At 41.7% G+C, this 22275-nt stretch overlaps 1 protein-coding gene across 1 annotated transcript; it reads left to right on the top strand.

Annotated features, from left to right (window-relative positions):
- The first annotated feature begins 2146 nt into the window (after positions 1-2146).
- TMEM192 (transmembrane protein 192) lies at positions 2147-20792 on the top strand. Its single transcript, XM_074148080.1, has 6 exons — positions 2147-2274; positions 5712-5858; positions 9966-10230; positions 12260-12394; positions 16746-16848; positions 19118-20792. The coding sequence occupies exons 1-6, from the start codon at positions 2230-2232 to the stop codon at positions 19239-19241; spliced, it is 819 nt and encodes a 272-aa protein (XP_074004181.1). The 5' UTR covers positions 2147-2229; the 3' UTR covers positions 19242-20792.
- Positions 20793-22275: the final 1483 nt, after the last annotated feature.

Genomic DNA, 22275 nt, shown 5'->3' with positions numbered 1-22275 from the left:
AATTATATCTCTCTCCCCCCTACTGTTTCCCCTCAAATATCATCCTTAGGAAATTTAGAATCCAAACCCCCCCAATTAAAGGACAAATACACGTGTGCATTCATAAGCATGCATGTAAGCAAGCAAACAAAATGAGGGGAAACGAGAGAAATAAATATGCAGTTCAGCATTTTATTCGGTCATAAATAAAGCAATAGCAGTTAAGCAATACAAAATGATATGTGACTTTTTTATAAAAGACTGAAGTGTTACTTTTATTTCTTCAAAAAGTTAATGCTATTTTAATTAAAGAAAACCCTGCTGTAAAGTATTTTTAGATCAATATATTTATTCATACTACAAAAAATACTCTAGTCATTGTCAGTAACTGGCACTGCTGTTAACTTCTTGGCCGTGTGACTAGTTACAATACACTGCACACTAGCATTTCTGGTTATTCTAGAACTGACGTGCTAACCAGAACAGACATTATTCCTCCTTGCAAAACAAACAAAAGGTAAAAACTTCGTGATTTCCAAGCAGAGCAAAAGCTCAGGCAAAGGCACTACGCAGGTAAGCTGTATAATTATACAAAGAAATGGGAAGCTCTGGCAGTCACACCGTATCCTCATTAAAATTGCACAATCAAGTTTCAGACTAATCTATTGAACCAACCCTATCTTTGATGTTTGTTAGATCTGTGTAGAAGTAGACCACACCTGGCAAGCTCACTACTTGGCAAGGCAGAACACCTTACAAAAGTAACACTGGTTACTTGAACAGCAACCAGTGAATTGAGGCCTCACTTCAGTGTCACAGAAAAACTTTGTCCTCTGGCTGCTGATCAGTAGGATTTGTGTTCTCCTGAGGAAGGAAAAAAGAGGAAGCACAGTACAGAAAAGAGAACATTTAGGCTGAGAAAGTGGAACTGAGCAGGCTCTTGTCACTGGAGCTGGACTTAATCCTACTGAAAACAGCAAATTTAAGGCTTGTTTTTCATTTAAGGTAGTTGCGCAGGTCGTTAAATATGTGTATCTAAAACAAGACCAAATTAATGCAAGCTACAAATGTAAATGCTCTTGGTGGCAGGTTTCAGTTGGGTATTTTCTACAGAAAGATATCCAAGGGAAGTCACAGAAACAGAAATTAAAAACTTGGGACAGCCTGAAGGAGCCCATACCTCAAAAGCAGCTTTTTCCCTTTGGCATTTCTGCACTCTTTCAAGCAACGTAGAGCCACGCCAGCTGTTCAGGGTGACAGCCCTGGCTTCTCTTAAATAGCAAAAGGTGAGATAAGCTAATGAAGATTACCAAAGAATAACCAAAATGGTCAAGGAGTATTTGGCATACAAAAGGGTCTCAAGGAGTAAGAAAGAGATCCATAAAGCGAGTAGCACAGATACCGTGGGTGGCCATAGTTTCTCTCAAGAACAGAGCGTTATAAAATGAAATTAGCAGTGGGCACGTTTTAAAGAAAATGTGTTTCTTCACATTTCTTCACATAATATACAACCAGGCCAGAAATATCTTTGATGATTTACTATGTGCCTTGTGCATGCTAAAACTTTCCATGGTCTGAAGGGGCAACCGGACACATTCGTAGAGAAGATCCACTGGAAATAATTAAGTGCAGAGACTGTCCCTTCCTCGGCAAGTCTCTGCAAGACAAATTGTTGGCCACGGGAAGAAATAACTCTGCACATGCACAGCAAGCCGAAAGCAACACTGCACTGCCTCCGTCCCTGCACGTTTTTGTAGCCACCTGCCACTCCCCACTCCTACTTACCTCCCCGCAATGCCAACTGAGCCACCTGCCTCCCAGGGACAACAACCCTGGGCCTGCGTTAACTAGCCCCCCTTTGAAACTCAGTCCCGGGCTGCCGAGCCAACGGGACGGAGCCTCGCCGAGGGAGGGAGCGGCATCCCGGGGAGGCCTCGGGGGGCACAATTTCGGGCCCCGGCTGCCGGCTTGCAGGTCCCGCTCCGTGAGGTGGCAAGTCCTCGTGCCCTAGGCAACAAACACGGGCCTGGGCCTGCACCCCGCCCCAACCGATTAACGCGTGAAGCGGCAGGGGCCGTATCCCACCCGCCGGCTGCAGCCCCGCCCCGGGGCCGGCGCTGCGGAGGGACTCGGGCCCAATAGCGGCCGGGGCCGCTAATGGCGGGGCGGGGCGGCGGGGCCTACGCCTGGCCAGGCGGCGGCCGGGCCGCCGGTTAAGTACACGCGGGGCGGCGGAGAGGGGGAGTGGAGATGGCGTTGACGGCGGGGGGTAGGCGGCCACAGGACCTGGACAACGTGAGTGTGGGGCTGGGGCGGCGGTTCCTCCCGGGGCGGCCGGCCAGGCTGCTGGCCGAGCACGGCGCGCGCTGTCGGGGTGGGGGCGGCCTTCGCTTTCCCTTTCGTCTCTTCCTTCCCCTTCCCTCTGTTTTCTGTGCGGGGCGCCGGAGGCTTTCTCCTCTTCTTCTTCCGGGAGGAGCCGCCGGGCGAGGCCTCGCGTCAATGGCCGTTTCGGAAGCGCAGAGGCCGCCCCCCCGCGCTGCCCCTCCGCAGGCGCGCTTGAAATACGCACACACCCCCCCCAGCAACCGGGGCTTTGGGTTGTTTTTATTCGAGGCTGCTCGTGTAGCTTGTTCTGGGTTATTTTTTTTCCGCAGGCGGATCCCCGGAGTGTAATCTCTGGCTAACCCGCTGCGGGCTGGCGGGGCCGCGGCGTTTTTCTGTTGATTTGGGCGTTTCCCCAGGTGGAAGCCCGGGCGGGCAGGGCTGGCTGTGGCTCTGCCTGGTCCTGCCTGCCTTCTTCCTCCTCCTCCTGGTACTGGGCCGCCATGGGGGTGGTCACAGGCTGGAAACGGGTGAGGGAGCCCGGAGGCTGAAGCCTTAACCTGTGCTTGTGGTAACATCAGAGCGTAACAGAGGGCCTATTTTTTAAGGTGTTTTGGCTTCCAACAGTGTGGTTTTAGCTCATTGTAATTAAATGAAACCTGTGTTTGATCTAATTAGGACACTTACTAGATTTTCTTGATGTCAGATTGCCTGTATGGCATCATTGTCTCTTGCTTTAATTCCCCTTCCCCCCACGTTGCCCGTAATAACATCTGTTCAGGGAGGTTGTGTCACCCAGTGCTTCCTAATGCTAGCTGTGTTTCAGGATGCAGAGATGGATGACAAATTGTAGCTGGTCTTGTGGTAAGTAATGTGGTCAAACGTGTGGCCAGCAGGTCCAGGGATGTGATTGTCTCCCCAGTACTCAGCACTGGCAAGGCTGCACCTTGAATTCTGTGTTCAGTTTTGGGCCCCTCACTACAAGAAAGACATTGAGGTGCTGGAGCGTGTCCAGAGAAAGGCAACGAAGCTGGTGAAGGTTCTAGAGCACAAGTTTTAAGAGGAGCAGCTGAGGGAGCTCGGGTTGTTTAGCCTGGAGAAGAGGAGGCTGAGGGGGGACCTTACTGCTCTGCATAACTACCTGAAATGAGGTTGTAGCAAGGTGGCAGTTGGTCTGTTCTCCCAAGTAACAGGACAAGAGGAAATTGTCCTCAAGTTGTGCTGGAGGAGGTTTAGATTGGATATAAGGAAAAACTTTTTCACTGAAAGGGTTATCAAACATTGGAACAGGCTTCCCAGGGAAGTGGTGGAATTGCCATCCCTGGAGGTATATAAAAGGAGGGTGGATGTAGTTTAGTGGTGGTTTTGTCAGTGTTAAGTTGATGTTGGACTCGTTGTGAAAGGTCCCTTCCAACCTAGATGATCCTATGTTCTGATAAAGCTCTGTGAAGGATTGTGCTGATCTGTTGTGATACTGCAGAAATAAGTTCACATCTTCCTATGAGACAAAGGGTATTGGTCTAAGGAGGATCACTGTGGGAGGTGTGAACTGTTAGGTCTGCTATTAGTTCTGTATTGGGGAGGAATGAGGCAAGATGTCTTGGCTGCTGGAGTGCTGGTCCTGCACACTTGCTTTCAGAGCTTAAAATGATACCTAGCCCCTGAAAATGGGGGGATGAGGGATAAGAGGGCATCTCACTCACTCACTGAATTTTTTAGAGTTGGAAGGGACCATAAAGATCATCTAGTCCAACTCCCCTGCTGAAGCAGGGTTGCCCAGAGCACGTTACTCAGGACTGCATCCAGGCGGGTCTTGAAAATCTCCAAAGAACGGGACTCCACAACCTCCCTGGGCAGCCTGTTCCAGTGCTCTGTCACCCTCACCGTAAAGAAGTTTCTTCTCATATTTGAATATATTTGTATACTTGCTTCTGGATTTTGTATCAGTGACATAAGAGGAGTGCCACTTGTAAACCTTAAGGTCTGTAGTAAAAAGGTCATCTTACTAGGCAGGTATTTCAGCAAGGTTCTTTTCACAGTCAAAGACTAGGCTAATTAAGAGGTATCAAATAGGTGAGGGAGGCCTGTTCACACTCTTCTATGGTTGGCCAAGTGTGGCATTCACAGTACTAAAATAAAACTTCTGACTGAAATAACCCTTGATGACTAGTTCTTTCACTGTAGGCAGCTGTCTGTAGGTGAAATAACACTGGGGAGCCAATCTACATTGTCCCAGCTAATAGGAAGTACAAACCTAGGTCTAATCGCAAAACTTCATCTCTCTTGTGCTGGCACCTAGAAGAAGGATACGCCTCCCTGTTTTGAGGCTTATGCTGCTTTTTGTCATGGCGAGGGGAAGTCCTCAGTTTAAAAACAGTAAATACCCCAGTGAATGCTGGCATGTCTCTCTAAATAGTCACAAGTGTCTGTTTTTGTCTTGTTCTGGGCTGTAGTTGATATCGCTCAGGAGAAGAGGAGCCAAAACTTGAGTTTCTTAATCTTTTGAAGCAAGCAAGTCATAGCGTGGGACATAGCAGGATGCTAAGAGGGGAACTTGAGCAGTTTGAGCATTTGTAGTGGCTGTGTATGTTTAGCTTAAGATGCACTCAATGACTGTGTCCTGGCCTGGAAGGAGCAGAGATGTGTAGCACTAGGGCAAGTTCTGTGTCTACAAAGGTAGGTTTTTCCCCTCCACCCATTTTTACTTTTTTTTTTTAATTAAAAGGTAAAACTAAGAGGTATTTCTGGAAACTTACACAGCCAAAACATCTGAGCTGAATGTAAAGTTAAAGCCCCAATATTTGGTGCCAATGCGACAAGTAAGGGCTGCATGCTCTCAGTGAAAGCAGAGAATGTCTTGCCCAGCACTTGGTAGTGTCTTCTTTCCCCCGTGAACTGCTCTTGCCTGGCTTCAGTTTGAACTACTGCTGCAGGTGTTTCAATGTCTCAGTGTCTGAATCACTTGAAACTGTTACTGGCACACTGCAGCTGACTTTACTGCCTCCAACTGTAGCAGGAAGGAAGTAAGAATAACAGGAATTTTTGCAGTATCTGTGTAAAATATGTAAGAGTTTGTCACTTTTTCCATCTTTTCATGTAAACATACTAACACTTGTGGCCTCTCTCAGCAGAGATGCTCAAATGCTTTTAATACATTTTAAAGACTATAGTTCTTGAAGTCTCAGTGTGATGCTGGGAAGTAGATTAGTGTCAGATTCTTCAGCGACTGAGTTCTCATGCAAAGATGGGATGAGAGTTTACCTAGAACTTAAGAGCTTGTCTCAAGATACTAACCTAGGTTGTTTTTTTTTGCCCCAAAGCTTGATCTGCTAAGAGGAAATTGCTAATACTTTGTACTTTACTTTTAGAGCTTACCTGTTGTTACTCTTTGCCCTCCCCTTCTGTTCCAGGGTTCCTTGGAAATAACACAGAGTTTGGAAGATGATCCCCTACTGGATGCACCCCTTATTTCATCTCATACGCTGCATTCCCAACTGAGGCCAAGATTTCATGCTATCCCAGCAGTTCTTCTTGCCAATTTTCTGTTGCTAATACATGTAAGTTTAAGAAGCGTGACTTCCTTATGAAAACTTGCTGTCTGTATTCTGAATTCTTAGTGTTCACACGGACAGCATTCTCCTGAGATGTGCATACACTGCTCTTCCAAACCAGTGAAGTCTTATTTGCTGATGAATTTTGATAATGTATATGCTACATTATATTTGCTGAGTTCTCATTCTGATTGTCTGTCGACACTAACATGCTACAACACATCTTGTGAGGAAGAAAAGCCTTTTAAATAGTAGTTTTTCTATGCTGTTGGAAATGTACTTCTAAAATAATATCACTGCTGTAGAATTGCTCATACTTGTTAAGAGACAGCTAAGATGACTTTGATATGCCTTCTAGAGGCTCAACTTAATTTCACAGGAAGGCTTAAGGTAACTAAACAGGTAAAGCTGGACTTGCTCCAGGATTTTTGCATAGTAGTGGATGGAGAGATAAAAGGAATCCAAATATTACCTCCTGCTCTGACTTCTAGGGGTTAAGGGTGAAAAGCACAGATAAAGGACAGATCTTGTACCTAACAGTATGAAGGTCTTTTTAAGGTTGGTAAACAGAAGTAGAGAGACTCCTGCCTAGTAGTGAGTTTATCATCGATAAGCTGAAGATGCTTACTGTTGCTTGTGAGCGTGTGGAAACCAAATGTGAAGACGGAATGGTGGCAAGCTCTGATCCTAAGACTTAACCGAAATGGTACTTGCATGGCACTTAGGTAAATGGTTTAGTGGTGGACTTGGTAGTGTTAGGTAAACAGGACTTGATTTTAAGGGTCTTTTCTAACCTAAATGACTCTATGATTCTATAATGCCCCTAACAGTGACCTGAATATAGTATGTGTATAAAGCCAGAGAGTGCCTAAGATGTAACATCCGTATGTGTTGCTAGCTATTTTAGAGCTTCATTTGATCTCAAACAGAAAGTGCAGTGCCCAGTGCTCTGTAAAACATGCTCTCTGCCAGAACTTTAACAGCACATACCAATCTCTAAGGCCTCTCTTTAGGCAGCTGCATAAAGCTATTCAAACAATATACCCTAGCCTTCCAGTTTTGGAAGTAAATGTTTTGTGAGCCTCATAGTAATATCAAGAAATGTCCCTCTGTCTGTCACAAACTTAGGAAATACTTCTGCTGTTCTGCTGAATAAACTACCAAACTTCCCAATGGAAACTGCATATCCAGCCTTATACCCTTCCACTTCCAGAACACTGGTGCCATTGAAGTCTGCATTATGAAGGCAGACACTGCTCTTGGTAGTAGAGCAGTAAATGTGTTTCAGCCTAGCTTTGGGGCCTTGCTGTCTATTACTGATGTAGTCAAATGTCAGTCACCCCAGTCCTAGGAAACTGTTGCTTCTGTCCCCATCACTTCCCCTCCCCGGCAAATGGAGAGAAGTGTGGGGAGGTGAAGAGAGGGAAAAGTGCTGATGCCTCTGTGAATATACACTCCTCCAGGTAAAGTTCTTAGTGAACTTGCTGCAGTGGCCAGTATCCTTTTCTATCTATAACGGAGAAGTATCCTTTTCTGTTGAAATACAACACTTTTAATTGCCACATAAAATAGTGCTGTCTCTCTCAGTGAAAAGATGTATGGGGAAAACAAGCTTATATGATTTCCTTCCTCTCTGCTTCTGCAAATGTGCACAAACCTTGTGGAATGTGGTGACACATTCTGCTAATGTGATGCACAGTCTGCTAAAGGGACAAGTATCCTGGAGAAGTTCAGCCATCATAGTATTATGAGGTGGAGTTGTAATCATCTCTGCAGTAATTTGTGTGTAATGTGAAGTATTTCTCCTCCACCCTCCTGTGCCAAGAAATGGGGTTGGGTGGCAAATAGCTGCTTCGGTGCAGCTGCCTAGTTACATACAATTCTGGAGTGCCTGGATAGGATATGCTGGAGTGTGGTGGGGCTGAGTTTTTTTTAAGTGGTTTTCATTTTGCTAAGCCTTGCATTTCTACAGGCTTCTGGCTCTTATCAGGAGACTCTGGAGAGCAGTGGAAAGTGTGCAGGCTAGAAATAATTTCTTTATTAACCCTATCCTTCCTTAATTCCCTCTGTATCCACATATACAAAACTGAACTTAAAAAGTTATTCTTGGAGTAGTATTTGTATATAAAACCCCACTGTACTGGGGTGAAGCACCTGTTCTTAGCCTGCCTTAAACTGTAAGCAGAATGTCTTTAATAAATGACACCCTTAATGCCAACTACCTGTCTCCTCTTGTATACGCTGCTGTAGTAAATTACTAGATCTGCAATGCTAGGCCGTTCCTGCTTGCATCAGTTTAATATAGCCATTTTCTGTGCTGTACATTCCTAACACTTGGAGGGAGTAGAACTAGATGTGTTAATGGTTTAAAGTGGCAAACCGAATAGTAAATGGACAAAATAAAATATAGATTAGCTGGATTATTCTTAGCTTTGTAAGAAAAGGCTGTGGTAAAATGATAGATTAAACAAATGTTTTGTTGATAAACCCTCCATCTTATTTAACTCCTTAATCTAGCTACTTAACCCACCTCAAGGTAACTTGGGATTTAATTTGCATTTGAAGTAATGGCTTTATGGATAATAGAGAGCACACTCCTTTCCTTTTTTTTTTTTTCTCCCACCTTCTACCCTATCTGTCCTCTATACTATATCTTTCAAGTATTCATGATTATGTAAAAGTTATTTTCCCTACTTCCTTCCTCCAATTACCTAACTCTGTTCACAACCAGAGCAAGCTAAGGGTAGCTCATATCAAGAGTAATTAAGTGGTTCTGAAAGGTTAATTTCTGTGAAGAAAGCTGCTTGAAAAATGACAAAAAATATGAAAAATAAGTTCAAGAGAGTGGGAAGGGGGCAGTGGGCTCTTGGATATCCATAGAATTAAGTATGGAGACAAAGATGGCAAAGGAAAATCAGACACTTCCTTCCATCTTTAGTTCTGATGTGTTTCTATCAGTTATGAGATGCAGAACCTTGGACCCTTTTTAAGCCAAATACATTAGAGGTGTTAGACTTTTGCAGACTTCAGGCAAATTGATTTTTTTGGTGTGTATAGAAGCTCTTGATTTACTTCTGTATTGGTGGGAGTTGTTTTTGGTTTTAGTTCTGTTTTAAAAAATTCCTATTCTGTAAAATGAACCAGGATGAGAAAGTACCATATTTTCTTGTTCACTGAATGAAAACAGAGGGAATATTTTCTATGACAAACATTTTATAAAGATTTAAAAAAAAAAGCACTGTGTATACATATAGCCCAGATAATGTGCACCCAAGAGTCTGCCTTCTAGTTGGCCAAAAAATGGCTGATGCTCACTGCTTATAATGAAAACTTGAAGAGAAGTCTAGAAGACAGGAAAAGTTGTGGCATAATAGCACTAATCTGAAAGGACAAGTGTATATATAATCTGATTATAGTCTGGTCATTCTGACATAAATTCTGAGCAAAATAGAAAAATCTGATAGTGATGAATATACTAAAGAATGATTACCAACTGGCAAAGATGACTACCCAGTGTTAATAATTCACTTTAAGTTACTATGATGATGTTTCACTTTTTTCTAGTGTCACAATCTGGAGGTTATCTTTAATGGATTTAGTAAAGGGTTGACTGTCAGTTATGAAATGTCTGTTGGTACAAGACTGTACCAATAAGTTACAGAGGCTGTCCTGCAGAGCAGTAACAAGTGTAATTGAGTCTAAAAAGATGTGATTCTTTTGGTTTTTTTGAGGGAGTATGTCAAGTTTGCATTAAAGTAAAAAGACATGGTAAAGAGGGTCCAGAGATAAGAGAAACTCACTGTGAAGGGAAGACTTGGATAATAGTGAAATTGATTTAGATGAAGTCTCCTGGGAAGAGTGGTGGGTCTCGGCTTTGTTTGGCTGGAGACTGGTTGCTCTCCTGAAAGACAATCTTGCTACTTAATTTCAGTCAAGAGTATGTTCCCAGAATGACACATAGTGGTTGTAGTAAGTGTCTAATGTTTTATGGTATTTCAACTGTAATAAAATCAATTCAGAAAGTAATGCATAATGAATAAAATATGTCTTTTTTTTTTTTTTTGGTTAAATGTTGACTTTAAGAGTTTTCCTCTCTCTTCCTTTCTCTTCCAGGTTGCTTTTGTTGTTCTAGCATTTTTAGCAGCTATGTTTTGTTCTTACCCCAATCCAAATCAGGATAAATGTCCTGGAAACTATACTCACCCACTTAAAGTACAGACTGTCATAATCATTGCAAAAGTAATTCTGTGGATTCTGCATGTTTTTTTTGAACGATATGTCCAGCACCACCACAGTAAAGTCAGAAGCAGAGGTTACTTCTCAATATACCGATCAACAAGACATCTAAAAAGGCTCCCGCTGCTGATACACTCCACAGGTGAACTTCTTTTTATTACTTTTTTTTTCTTCTAAAGCTTTAAACTGACAATAAAAGACTGAACAGTGTATATATAAGCATATATTATATGTTGTGAACTTCTGAAAAACCTGCCTATGAGCATTTATAAATTATATTTATTTTAGTCAGATGGACCTCCTGCCTGACCTTTCTGGCCTTCCAGATGCATGTTGTAAAGAACTCTTTGTAGTGGAAAAATGCCCACAAGTAAGTGTGAGCTTGAGCAAAACATCTAGTCATTCGCATCTACTCTTCAGCCATAAAACGTTCAGCCAGCAAGGTCTGTTTGGCTGCTAGTGATCTTGATTTGCATACTCATTTGTCTCATTGGATACGTGGCGACACTGCTAGTCCTTCCAAGAAGTGTGCTACTCTTCAAGCTCAGCAATTCAAGTAGAAACAGATTAATTGCCTGTTGCTCAACAGCTGTCTGGAATCAGTAGAATAAGCAGTCTTCTACGGTGAGGCTGTGTAACATGTATTCATCTCTACTTCGGACTCCCTTTTTCTATGGATAAAGGGTGGCGTATGAGTGGTTTAACTATATATTCTGTTACATCACTGGCCATTGCACCTGGAAGTGTTATTACAGTTAGTTGGTGTAGCTTCTCTAACAAACTCCTTCAACAAATCTAAAATGCATAATCCATATAACTTGAAGGGATTTTTCATACAGAAATAAGAGGGGAAAAGTGAACATTGGTGGCTTTTATGGTATTTTTGCCTCTTATAATCCCACCTCCCTTCTGTAAACCTTTGAATAACTAGAGTAGAAATTTTTTTTCACCAGAATTGGTAAGTTAGAAGGTCCTGCTTTTTATAAAACCCTAGCTTTATTCCCATCCAGTCACTGCAAAAGCTAGTCACCTTGATGAATGTGCAAAACTTCAGGCTATGGCCACTAGATAGAGCTCTGAAGATAAAGATGTGTTTGGAGTGCGGGGACAAAATCAGGTTACAGCAGGCTTAAGGATGTTTCAAAAGACTGTTTCTGCCTATTGCAGTGTAATCTGAAATACTTAGCCCTGTCTTCAGTCTTAGATGGAGCCCCATTCTCCCTTACCAGACAACCTCTGGGTGTGTGTAAATGTTCAAGGTGCCATCAGTTGTTCTGTGGATTTTTCATGTATGTCATCTGTAGTTCAGAAGGTGGTTAGCTCCATTACTGCAAACTCCCTGCCATGCCAGTTGCTGCTGGTACCACTTCCAACCTGATAGTTCAGTTGCCTAATGCAGTATGAAAGAGAACTATACAGTCTTCTAGCTACAGTAATGGTCTTAATACACTTAGTGCTTTATCCAGGCACTTGTTATAGCATTTTTAGGGGAAAGAAAAGAACATTTCAAACTAACAGAGGAGGGTATGTAGAGAATTAAGAATGTATGTAGGTCTATAACTCAACACTCAACTCTCCTTGACTGTGCTCATTTCAGTTAAATTTTCAGTGACTTGCACGAATTAAAATAATAGGCAGACAACTGGAAACCTGTGCAAGTATCTCCCTGTGAGAGAAAGGCGTTTGGGTGTTTTGCTATCTTAGCCTCATTGAAATACACTCAAGTCCACCACTTGAAGGAAAACATCCTCTCATTTTGAATTGACTGATGTGACCTTTTAGGAGTTGAAAGAAATTACTAGTCTCCAAGAAGTTTTGGGGATGGATAGCAGCAACAAGGCTAGAAACTGATTAAACCCACAAGTGTATATCGGCTATTTCTAGTCCATTTCTTCTACTTTTTTTTTAAGTGGAGAAATTGATGAGGAAACTCATAATTCTCTACCATTACAGTCAAATGCTGAAATTAAATGTCATTTTTCTGCCAGCAGTTGTGATCTTGTATCAACTGTGTTAAGGAAATTAGCCAAAGAGGCAAGTATTGTATGAAATGGAAATGCGTTATTGAAATGTTGCAGCCTAATGCAGGTACTAGGGGTGAGAAAGTAGTAAGTAACTTTCGACAGCTAATGCAACTGTTGCACCTGTAAAACATAACATTTGTTTTCTAGGTAATGCAGCCCTGCTTTTGATTCTGTCAATGCAGCATTCCTTTCCTGATCGCAGTAAAGTGTACCTGTATCTTATCCTGGGAGTCCTAGGCCTGGAGCTGATTAGTTCCCTGACATGCTTAGTGATTTACACAGGTGAGAAGCAGTTTTTGCACTCTTGAGTGAGACTTGTTATAGCTGCTACTCAGCTGTTTGCTTGCCCTCACAGTAGCTCACTTTGGGTACCCCAAGATATTTAACTATAAATACGGAATGATTCTGTGCTTGTAGGAGAAATAAGGCAAATCCAAAACAAATGGGAAGGTTATCAGGCTTTACTTGGTCTCCAAATGCTGCTAAATGAAATCTCTGTGTTACCTCAAAGCTGTTGATCCACTGAAGTGGCAATAAATGCATAATTGTTGAAAAGCGTCCTATGAACAAACTTGTGTGTGTTCTCAAATGCGTGCACCACAAGCTGTGAAGCAGTAAGAGCTAGCTGGCTTTACCAGAACTGCTTCTGGGATTTTCAATGATGCAAGTCCCATATGTTGGTATGATGTGCCTTATTCTCCAGACTCTTCCACCCCAAAAGTGTCAGTTCCTCTTTGTCACTAAAGTAGAAGATTCCCTCAGAAAAAAAAATACTTTTGGAATCTGTGCTAATACTGAAATAAGATATTGCTTCACAAAACTGAGGCATTGCTTTGTACTGTCACTGTTAGCTTGTAAGGTTATCTGCTTTTAGATTTGGTGTAATTTACCAAGACTTCATAAACCTCTTTCCATTATATATTGCAGAACCATCTAAAATGTTGATTAAGAAATGCTTGAACCAGATAGTTTTTTAATATGAAATCAGAGAAAACTATTTGGGTTTATGGCCTGCATTAACCCCAATGAAAATAGATTCATTGGGAAAAAAAAAAAACCACAAAACCAACCAAACAAAAATACCACCACACTTAAAAGGTACAAGACACTAAAAAAAGTTATTATTTTTGTTGTCTGAAGAAAACTAGAGATGTTTACTGTGAAGTCCATGTCTAAATGATATATAGTTCCTGCTCTTAAGCTAGTTAGATTATACTACTGCTTCTGAGATGCTGCTTTCTGATTATTCACAGCTACAAACAAGGACATGGTACCTGAGCTAAGTAGCCTCAGTACTGCTGGTTTCCTAGCAGTGGGAGGGGAGGGGGGCAACACCAACAAAACCAATGGGGGGAAGAACTTAGTTTGCTCCTGACCTCTAATCAAACAGGAGGAAGGAGGGTGGAAATACCTTCTTCAGGACTGTACGAAGCTTAAAATTTAAAGCCATCTCTATGGCAGTCAGTATGTGCATTAATCCAACTTCTTTTGTGATTTCATAATTAGCAATTAATCTAGGATGACTTTTCTTTTGGAGAAGAAAACTTTGGTATGCTCTTAGTAATGTAATGACACACAAGAGAAATACTGCCAAGTAACTTGGTCATAAAAATATAATTTCTTGACTCTCCTGCAACAACATTGAAATCATAATGCAACAAGATATAAGGTCCCAGCTGTAAACTGCATCCACCTCTAAGTGTGCAGAGACTGCCTGACTGCAGTAGGCTTGTCAGGCATTCCCTGGAATGGAGCAGCATGTCTCAAGTAGACACTGTCCTCTGGAGAAGTAAAGGTAATAATGAGGGAACACAAGTGTAGCAGTCCTAGAGAACTATTCCAGGAATGCTGGAGATCATCCTTTCTTTGCATACGCATACTTGCTTTCTTGGGAGACTCAGGAAATAAGAGATAAATTGCAAAACTTTGATAGAACACCAGGAATTCCATTGAAATGTTATTTCTTACCCTGAGGCCTCTTTGACTTCAAAGAGCTACATTGTGTATGTCTCTTACCCTGGCAGAAAAGGAAAAGCAACTGCAAGAAAGTTGACCTTCGTAGTAGTAAGATCTGAGCCTGGACTTCCATAAGAGCTCTCAAACTATCTTTCTGTTTATTTGTTAGTGAAAGGGTCTTGGTTCCTAGTTTGTACTGTGTCAGTTCCTGTGCCTATCAGATCCATTAACCAACTTATACTAGGAAGTTGTGAGGTGCAATATTTTGCTTTCTAGCTGAAGGAGGCTTGAAGAATGTCCAGCGAGTCCTGGAACCAAAGTGAAGGAGGGACAGAACTGCATTGTGAGGAATGAGTAAGGCAGTCTGTTTTGGCAACAGCTACCTTATTTCCTCAGCAGCTCCAAACCAACAGTCTAAGCTTCATTCTCAAAAGCTTAGTGTAGAAAACTAAGGTTAACTTTTATGTAACAACACTTGTCTCAAGCTGGGGAAGACCTCCAATTACCCTATGTTGCTTTTTCCAGTGGCTAGTGTAACTTGTTTTCTTGCTTTCCAGCCCAATACATGTTGAGGTAAGCTAAGAGACTGCCTGCATATCTGTCTCCTGTGTAGCGATGGGTTTTTAACATTTTAAGAATCAAGCTAAAGCTCTACTGAAACATAACAAATGTATTTGGCCAGCTTTGAAAATAACCTGAGAATCTGTAGTAATAGTGACACTCTGATAATTATCTTTTTTTCCTCTCAGAGCAGAGTATGTGACTTGGAAGCATGAAGCTTCTTTAATAGGATGATTTTAAGGGCAATTCTCTGTTTAGGGTTAAGAGTGCCCCTCTCTAAGGCAACCACTTAGCAGATACCACTTATTGTTCAGATAGTGTCCAGAGCGACAATGGGGAGACTAAGGTCACCTTACACTAGCAATTCATGATCAGCGTCTTCCTTGTGTTAGTATATTACTCCTAAATTTTGGAGGGAAGGTAGCACCAGTTCATACATTGTTTCTGCACTGTGGAATAATTATTTCTTTGCTACAATGAGGTGTAAATGCTTATCTGAAGAAGGTTCATGTACCTGACTTATTTTCATATAAATATTACTCCCTCACAAAGGAAACTGATGGCATGGAATACCTGATTGTAATTGTAGCTATTTCTGCTGGCTTGTTGGAGCTTTTTTATTAATTTTGTGATGCACAATATCCCATGAAGTACAACTGCCTTTCTTAAGGTCTCCATTCAGCAGTGTATATATATATATATAGCTGTAGGATGCAGAAGCAGAGATTCAGAAATCTACAAGGAATTGCAGTGATTGACCTATAACAGCCTTGACATATATAAATTGTTCAAGTGAGGTAAATGTGCATGGAATGAAGTATGATACAGACAGCTCACAATAGTAAGCTGACATTTGAAGTTTGTTATTGATAGGATAGGGAGTCAAGCTTTAAATGGTTTACTAAATATATGTATTTAATGACTTTCTTACATACTTCTAATATCACTTGAATAAAAGACTAACATTCCCACAAACAACACATGTTGGGAATTCCACATCCATTCCTTCGTGGCTTTATTTGTAGAGAAATATAGTCATAGAAATAACTAACCTTTGAGCCTAACTTGTAGTTAACCTCTGGAGGGTCTTAGCATTGTTTTAGCAGGGTGGCCTGTAATAAACCCTGTCATTTTATTGACTTGTAAGGACAGTCCTTCTCTGCTGTAGTAGTGTGGGTTTCTCACAGAGCCAGACTGTAATGGGGTTTTTTTGGGGCATTAGATGTATTGCTTCACAAGTAGCCCTAACTGCGGAGTCTGGAATGCATACTCTGAATCTCTCAGTATACTCCCTTAATCAGGATCCGACATTGAATGGCTTCAAATATTTTAAATTTCCTTCCAGAAATAATGCAGAGGGTGCCTACAGCTTCTCCCACCCATCCCCATTCAATATCTGTTTAAATTTATCTTAAACTTCATTCACAGGTGCCCAGGAATGACTTCTGGTTTTGACAGTCAACACTACAAGGTTCACAATGTGAGGATGATTAGAGCCACTCTGGTTTGAATCTTTAATGGCTTTCTGTAGCAAGTCTGCCCTAGTTTTAGAGCAGGCAGACAAAGTGCTGCTTCATCACAGGTAGTCTAGTTAAAATAGTATCAAAGAGCTTAAATTAGAAGTTCTGACCTAGATAGTAGTACCAAAACTTCTTATAACTTCTTTATGGCATAATGCTGAATTTATGGCCTGAATTTGGAGACTGAATCTCAGTAACCTCTCAAAGGCAACTAAGGTTTCACCCTCTCTTAAATGACAGACTAAACTCTGCAGATGTTAAGAAGTATGTTCAAGCTTCCCCATTCAGGTCTTCACTGTGGTCTTTTAACCAGCAGGGCTGGAGAAGGGGGGGGGGGGGGGAACAACCCCACAACAAACCAACCAAACAACAAACCCCACCACTAATTTATAATGAAAGCCATTCCAGAAGTGAGCAGAGCTAGTCTGCTTTTTCTTTCCTCCCTCCCTACTCCCCAGATTCCCTTATCTTCCTATTTCCTATCCTAAGGCAATCTTATAATCATCTGTTACAGATTTTATTTTTACCTTGAAGCCTGGTGATAACACCTTTCTTTTTTGGTTGCTTTCCAACTAATTTATGAAACTTTGTTGTAGTGAAAATAAGCAACTTCAATCGTGCGAAGCCAAGACCTGACATAATTGAAGAAGAAAAGATGTATGCCTACCCTAGTCACATTACCTCAGAAATTGGATTCAGGTAAGATTTTTCTGTATTAATCTTGTGCTGTGTTCAGCTATAGTATATAGGCAACACTAATGTAATTGCATTACTTTCTGTGGACTCACATAAAATCTTAAAATCTGTCAACCAAAGCAGAGGTGGAAATAATAATTTTGAAGGAAACTATATCCTTAAGGCTGGTATTTTACATGCACAGATCAGAAGTAGCACAAACTTGTACTTTCTACATAGTAATGGCAATTCTTTATGATACGGAAATCCTCAAACATGAGGACAGAAACGATTTGACCATTTATGGCTGGTTGTATGGATCTTTAATGTGCTATAAATAGCTGTGCTTAATCTGTGCTAGTTGACTTTATATGGGAGTTCAAGGAGAGATAGTGGTGTCTTACACTGTTATTTAAAGTATGCCTACAGAAGCCTAGCTTAGAATCATAGAATGGTTTAGGTTGGAAGGGACCTTAAAGATACCTAGTTCCAACCCCTGGCCAGTTTCAGACAAGGAAATATACTGTGGGCAGTTGATAGATGAGGAAAACTTTGCAGCTTTGTTCTTTCTGTGCCAGCAGTTGGACATGAGATTCCAGCATGGGCTTTGGAATATATTTCCAGTTTGGGAAGGAACTTTAAAGGTGGGTGGGGCTCTTAGGAGGTAAGGAAGTTCTCAGCGAGACAGAGAAGCTATCTAAAATAACCTCTAAAGTGCTGAGACTTACTGTTTGTCCTCTGTGTACCTACTGCTTGAACATCTTCCAGTTGTTGAAATGAGCCCGGTACGACTTCACAAGAACCAATCATCAAAACTAACGTGGATTTCCATATAAGAATTTATTTAGAAATTTTCTATTGCAGTATGACTTGCTTCTGTATGTGTGCCTTAGGAAAAATTTGAAGTGCAGAGATGACTAATACTTTGGCACTTCCCCTGATGTCACAAATGCAGCACACATGCTTTTATGGAACTTGGAAGTAGATGTCCAGGATACAGGAAGGATTTAGAGTTGTCTTGAATTTTGATACAATGTCTGACTTCCATCTTGATTTAAACACCATGGTCAATGTATGGTGGACCTCATTCCTTTCTCATTCAGCTTCTCCCTTGAGAAATTCTCAAATGCCCAGAGAATGAGTTTGCAACAATGACCAGCTGAGGAAAAGACTCTGATTTTTTTGATTAAAGAGTGCAAACTTCCTGTGAGAACTGATTGCAAAACAGTTATTTTAATTCAGCTCTATACAACTGTGACTCTCTTTCCCCTGAGACTTAGGGTCTATTGAAAAGTGAATCCTGTCAGCCCTTCTGTTGACCCTGGTTATAAGAATGTTTTTTGAATATCATGACCTCTACAACCTAAGCTACTGATCAGGACCTCTTCTGGTATTTTAAGTTGGTAGTACAGGTAACTAGTTAAGGTTGCAAGCTTTCTATCTACAAAACCTGTTTTCTTTATTTTTTCCAGTTTAACTACAGTAGGTTTTCAATTGGTCCTAAGCCTTTTTTTCCTACTCTAGCAATCCTCCTCTGCACTTTCAAAGAACTATAAGGAGGGCTGTATTCCTCCACAAAATGCTGTAAGTCTGAGGAACAACTTTTTAAGCTCCAAGATGCTCACATGTGTACTAAGAGGGCAGATTCCCAAGATCTTAGTTAAAATGAAGGATGTCTGAAAGCTGGGGGTATTTGAAGTGGAAGGTTAGCTGTACATAAGGCTGTAGATCTGAAATAGCACAACTGTTTGGTGCTGATGCTGTTATGATATTGTGACGGATAATATCACTGTATATAATAGTACATCATGTGTGCTATGCGGGTTAATCAAGAAACTTCTGTCCCAAAGAGCTTATGATCCCTACAGCTGAATAAAAATACTATGTCTGCTTAAAATAAACTTCCTAATGTGTTTGGAAAAGGTGCCTTGAATTTCTTAGTACAATTTTAGCATGTTGTCTGGCTCACTAATTTTGTTTGTTAAACAGTAAGAACCCTCATACTACTACAACTCTTCTGTAACTGTCTAGCAGGAAATAAGTGTCTCCAATTGTGTATACATAGCATGAAGTTTAGCCAAACTTTTTTTTCCTCTTCTTGTCTTCTTACACAAAATGGAGGTTAAACATAAGTGTTGTAGATTGTAGTCTTCCTCAAAAGTTAGTTGAGATCAACAAAAGTAAAACTGAAGGAAGCAATTTGTTTGAATATTTGTTAATTAGCTCTGACACTTTGTATTTTAGAAAGCTGCTGTCACTTAGTGAAACCTGTATTGACTTTTGTTATTTCAAGGGAAAATTCAAGTTTAGAAGAGATAGTTGAGAAGCAAGGAGATGTAATAGAGTATCTTCAGCGACACAATGCACTGCTCAGCAAGAGACTATTGGCACTAACATCTCAGCAAATTAAAACTTAACAGCATTTGGAAAACTGCTGCTGGAGCTCGGGAGGGAACATGAGGTAATGTAATATCCAGACTAATTTGTACAGATGACTCTTCTTCAGTCATCTTTCACACTTTGAAATGGAGGTTCAGCTGGAAGGATGAGCTCTGCATAAATAAACCTGTTACAACTGGACACTGGCATTCTTCAAATCATCAGTTCTGGAAAAAAGTTCTGGAGCGTCAAGGATTTTTAATTCCTAATATGTTAAAGTTGGATCTGAGGTAATGGTTTAACTTTGTTCAGTTGTTGCTATTATTTTGTACTGTTGTAACCTTTAAGCTTCCAACTACCAAAGTATTTTATATTTCTAGAATACGAACTTTTTCTCTAGAAAAATCTGACTTTGCAAAGGATGTCTTTTTAGTTTCTAGTGCTAAACCTGAGACTAGATGTGCTCTGTTACTGAGTCCCATTACTTCCAGTGTTAGAGATGGTATACTTCAATAATCTTATACAAAGTAGGTGCTTACTTTCTAGATTAGTCTCCTTTTCTCCTTTGTCAAGAGAAGGAATGAAACCGTTGCCTGTGCCAGTGGGGAAATCTGGTATCCAATTTAGGATTTAAAAAAAAAAGTGGTGGGTGCCCCAAAATGGCAAATCGTGCATAGAAGTGTGTGGTACAAAACAATGTCATGATAAGCAGTTGAGCGGTTGTTCAGAATTCTGGCTTTTAAACCTGTAAGAGGGATCTTCAGGGCTGATGACTTTCCTGCTACTAGGGAGTCTGTGTCAGCCAATAATCAACAAAATTCCTGCTCTGCCAACTGAACTAACTTAATACAAAAAAATAATTGAGTAACCTTTTAAATTCACCTGGTAACTAACTTGTGTTGAATGGTTTTTAAGATCTTGTTAAAGATGGATCAGTTACAGGCATCCTTGCTCTTTACTTTGACTCTTCAAAAAAAATATCAGCATCTTGATTCAAGAGCTAAAATGGTATATGTGGGGAAGTGAAAAGCAGAAGACGACAGGTCTTCTAGAAGCTGGAAAAAGAATTTTTGGTTCTATTTCATGGATTTATTGGGAAGGCTGGTAAAGGAACCATTCTGTTCTGGGTACTACTTTGTCTACTAGTGTAGACCAAGAATTATTTTAGAAGCCAATACCTCTGTGGGGAGACAGGGTAATCACTAGTCAAAACTAGGAAGAAGGGTCTCATGAGTGGTCTTGGAGTTCAATATCAGAAAAACAGAAGAAAATTAATCCATCCTACTCTGGTTCTAGGGCACAACTTTAGAAATAGCTAAACTGTTTAGTGTGCAACAAACATGGGGGTTGTCTCATTTAAAGGAAAACAATAAATATTGGAGGTTTTGCTGCTATCCAACACTAAACTGTTCTCCTTAACTGTTTTTTCTTGAAAATGCACCCAGGATTTTATAGTACGTACGTGAAAAACACAAATGTTTTTTGTTTTAGAGCTTGGGTTTTGTTGTGATTATGTATATCAATTTATATTTCTATGAAAAGCAGTAAAATGTGACTGTGAAGTTCATGCACAATAAATGCAACTGAGGAAAGATGTGAATTCTGTCATTTCTAAGCTTATGTACAGCTGGTGAAGACTGTTCCAGCAGGCAATCAGCATATTTTCTATTACACTGAGCTTCTCACAGCATGGTTTTTGGCACTTAAAACTAGCCCAAAACTTCTGTGGCAAAGACAGCTATGCGTTTGTTTCGAAGCTTTGTTTTCTTCTCCTTCCTGGGTCATGTTTTTCCACTGCACTTCAGCCTTTCCCTGCTACTCCTGTTTCTCGCCAACACAGGAATAGGCAGCATAGTGTAGCAGAACAACTTCACTGTGTGTGGAGGGTGTTGCTCGTACCCTCCTCTTCTTCACGACTGCTTAAGGTGAAGCTTGGATGAACCAGCAGTATTGCTTTCCATGGAGCAGGGCTTGTGCAGGGTTGCCAGGTGTAAGTGATGTCCTGCCCTTTGTAAGTCATAGCTCTTTGAGTACACAAATGCTTAACAGCTTGCACCACAGCGCAACATCTCGATTTCTTAGAATATTTAAGCTTCTGGAAAGAAGGGCTTTTCACACTTGCACAGGCTCCCTCTCTACTGCTCACCCTGACCCCCTTCCAACCTCCGCCCCTGCCGGGGCTACGCAGAAGGGCCGGGAGGGACCGCAGGCACCGCCCGGTGGCAGCCCCAGCGCCTTTGCCGCCGCCAGAAGAGCCTCCGACCCGCTCGGCGACGGACACCTTCCCGCCGCTCCCTGCCCTGTTACGCGCTCTTTGTGACGTCACCGCGAGGCGGTGTGGCGTGGCATGCTGGGTGTTGTGGTCTCGCCGGTGCCGTGAGGCGCTTCCCGCGACCGAGCCCACGGGTCTGCGGCGGAGCCGGGCAGGGAGATGCGGTGGGCAAAGCCGGTGCTCAAAATGCGACGTAAAAGGGGAAATGGCTGCTGTTGTGCAAGCGAGGGGGCGCGCAGCTGTCACGCGCTGCATCTGGCGCACCACAGCTCTGAAACCAGGCGCCGAGTCGCAGTTTTTCTGGTTATGCCACACCTTGCTTATCTTAACCTTACCCTTAACCCTTACCCTCTGCCAGTGTAAGACGCGGTGCCGGGTGTTGTGGTGGCTAATGCCATCTCAGCAGCTTTGGAGCTGCTCTTGGTCTATCACCGCTGTAGCCTGGGTAACTGCCCCTGCAGCCCACAGCCTCAGCACCTGGTTGCAGGCTGGACCTTCACTGTCCCAAGTAAAATCCATAATGTCCCTCACGTTCAGTAATTAGGGATAAATTTCTGGAAAAAAAAGCATCACCTAGGACCAGAGTGGTTTGCACACACTCTGCTGTGAAGCCATGCTTTGCCGCAAACTATTGCAGCCCTTCTCGGGCATGGTGTGGTCAACCTGCATGTAGGTGAATGCATGTGAATCTGAACAGCTTTAGAAATTAGTAATGTTCTTTATGTAATTACAGCTGATGAAGTGCATAAATATTTGCAGATCCATGATCTTAACTTGGTACGGTCTAGTGGATTTCAACC

This window comes from Numenius arquata, chromosome 5 (assembly GCF_964106895.1).
Source record: "Numenius arquata chromosome 5, bNumArq3.hap1.1, whole genome shotgun sequence".
NCBI lineage: Eukaryota > Metazoa > Chordata > Aves > Charadriiformes > Scolopacidae > Numenius > Numenius arquata.
Note: the sequence above shows the minus strand (reverse complement) of the source record. Positions and strands in the feature narration are given on the sequence as shown.